The sequence below is a fragment of the Zea mays genome, chromosome 8 (assembly GCF_902167145.1).
Source record: "Zea mays cultivar B73 chromosome 8, Zm-B73-REFERENCE-NAM-5.0, whole genome shotgun sequence".
NCBI lineage: Eukaryota > Viridiplantae > Streptophyta > Magnoliopsida > Poales > Poaceae > Zea > Zea mays.
This window is the reverse complement of record NC_050103.1, coordinates 137,420,775-137,423,091: the sequence shown is the minus strand read 5'-3', so window position 1 is coordinate 137,423,091 and position 2,317 is coordinate 137,420,775. Positions and strand designations below refer to the sequence as shown.

Genomic DNA, 2,317 nt, shown 5'->3' with positions numbered 1-2,317 from the left:
CCCTAATGAAGGGTAATGTGGGCAAATACCGAATATAGCCCTGAGGGCTATCGCGTCTCTATATATATAACCTATACCCCTCATATGGAATAGAGAGATAAAAAAGAGGTCAGAGGCCCAACCCTATATCCAGTGTCTCGTGTGTTTTCTCTGTCGTGCTTATGGGAAGGGAGACAGGTTCTCTACATCTTCTTGCGCCTCTACTGCTGATGGGAGAGAAGGGAGCGAATCTGGTGATCCGTGGTAACGTAGTTCTCAACACTTTCTTCCAAGTGCCTTGTTCTTTTTTTAAAAAAAAAAGAAAAACGTTTTCGAAAAGAGAAGTGAGATTCGAAAGCTTCCGAGCGCGTACGTGTCCGAATAGAATGGAGGACCCGTGCTTGAAATCGTGTCGGCGCTATTGGACAAGTATGTCGTTTTTTTTTGGACCTTTTTCTCTTGGCTCCTAACGTAATGTAGTAGTGATAATAAAAGTGTAATATGGTGGGTGGGTACAACAGCAAGTGCGGCATTTGTTGGATCTAATGATGACGGGTTTTGGTATTTTGTATTTGTATATACTCGTGTTCCCAACGTATTGTATTTTCACTATTGTTTCTGGCTTCCTTCTAGACTAGCCAGATCGTTTTGTAAAAAACAAATTTGATTATTGTTAGAAAAAAAGGAACGTCCGAACTAGACTCTTTATCCTACACCTTCGGCCTTCGCCCTCTATTTTTTTAGCTTGCTTTATTCGCCATAGAAAGTTTTGAATGTACCGAGTCTGTTGGAGTCTATACTCTTTTATTCTAAATTCTATTTTACATAGTAGCTAAATCAGTAAATTTAGTAATTTTTTGTTAATCTTTGGAGATGCTCCACCGGAGAACTTTGTAGCATGTGCTTCTGCGCGTCATAAATCTTGTACACATTGTATAAAACTAAAGTTAGCTAAAAATTTAAACACGTCTCCAAAGTTGATTTTTTTTCTTTGTTAGGCGTCAAGGCCATGCCGTGCTACCTTGTGGCCTGCCTGCCTTGTTTACCTCACTCCAACACCCACCATATATGGGTCTTTTTAGATCCATGGGGCAAAAGCAAACTGACTAAAGTTCTAAACAAAATGGACTAAAAGTTGATTAAAGCGTTTTAGCTCGTTTAGCGGCTTCCAATGGAATTAAAAGCTTTACATACATAAGCCACTCAGCAGCTGGTCCCCACACCCCACGGTTATATTAATTGTATACATACATAATCTACTTTTGGGAGTACATATAGATGTCCAAACGGGCAGCCCGGCCCGGCCCAGTCCAAGCCCGACTCGGCCCGACCCGTTTGAGCCCGGCACGGTTAGGCCCGTCCACTTAACCGTGTCGTGACGTCCGATGGACTCAAATCTCTTCCTGAGCACGACACGGTGTAGGCCCGATCGTGCCGGCCCGGCCCGAATAGCACGGCCCATTTAGTGGCTCGTGCCCGCCCGAGCCCGCAAACGCGTCCTGTCAGTCCGGGTGCGCGACGAGCATGAGCAGCATCCACGACAGCGCCAACGTCGTGGTCTCGTGCCCGCCGAAGAAGAAGGTCTTGCCCCGTCCACCAGCTCCCTCGTGGTGAGCCGCCGGTCGGTGGCCTCCTCCGTCCCGGCCAGCAGTAGCGACAGGAGGTCCTTCCCCTGGCCCGACGAGGCAGTTGGACAGGAGTCGTCGTGGTCTCCTTGCGTAGCTACTCCCAGGTCCTTCCGCTGGCCCGATAAGGCGGTTGGACAGGAGCCGCCGTGATCTCCTTGCGCAGCTGCTCCCTGAAGCTAGTAGACGCGCCGCCGCATACACGTACAGGAACGGGCCGAACGGCTCCCCAGCGCTTTCCCAGCATGGCTCCCGCATGCACGTACAGGAACGGGTCGAACGACTCCCCAGCGCTTCCCCGGCATGGCTCCTGCATGCACGTATAGTCGTACAGGAACGGCTCCGTGCCCAGATGCGCCGCCGCAGGGAAGAGAGAGCCAGCCGCCAGGAACGAGAGGGACTAAGGGAGGAAGAGTGGGTTAGGGTTTGCCGGTGGGTGTTGGGCTGGCGGCTGGGGTTGGGCCGTTGGAGTATCAGGGACTTGTGGCCTTGCGTCTTGTGGTTAAAATAAACGGGCTGGTTAAAAGGCCCCGCAGATACCGTGCCATGCTTGGGCCAGCCCAACGGACTCAAATGTCTGTCGGGCCCGGCACGCTATCCGGGCTAGGCTGAGCCTGGGCCCGCTTCAACCCGTGCCGTGACGTGCTCGTGTCGTGTTAAAATAACGTGCTTCGTGCCGGACTAACGGGCCACGTGCTTTATGGACATATATA

At 50.8% G+C, this 2,317-nt stretch overlaps 1 protein-coding gene across 1 annotated transcript; it reads right to left on the bottom strand.

The window, feature by feature from the left end:
* Positions 1–1,087: 1,087 nt before the first annotated feature.
* Positions 1,088–2,054, bottom strand: LOC100382072 (uncharacterized). Its single transcript, NM_001174835.1, has one exon. The coding sequence runs from the start codon at positions 1,860–1,862 to the stop codon at positions 1,482–1,484; it is 381 nt and encodes a 126-aa protein (NP_001168306.1). The 5' UTR covers positions 1,863–2,054; the 3' UTR covers positions 1,088–1,481.
* Between the last annotated feature and the right edge of the window lie 263 nt (positions 2,055–2,317).

What these genes read in the sequence shown, in the direction of transcription:
- LOC100382072 (NM_001174835.1), bottom strand. Translation starts at nt 1,862, where the DNA reads ATGCGGGAGCCATGCTGGGAAAGCGCTGGGGAGCCGTTCGGCCCGTTC.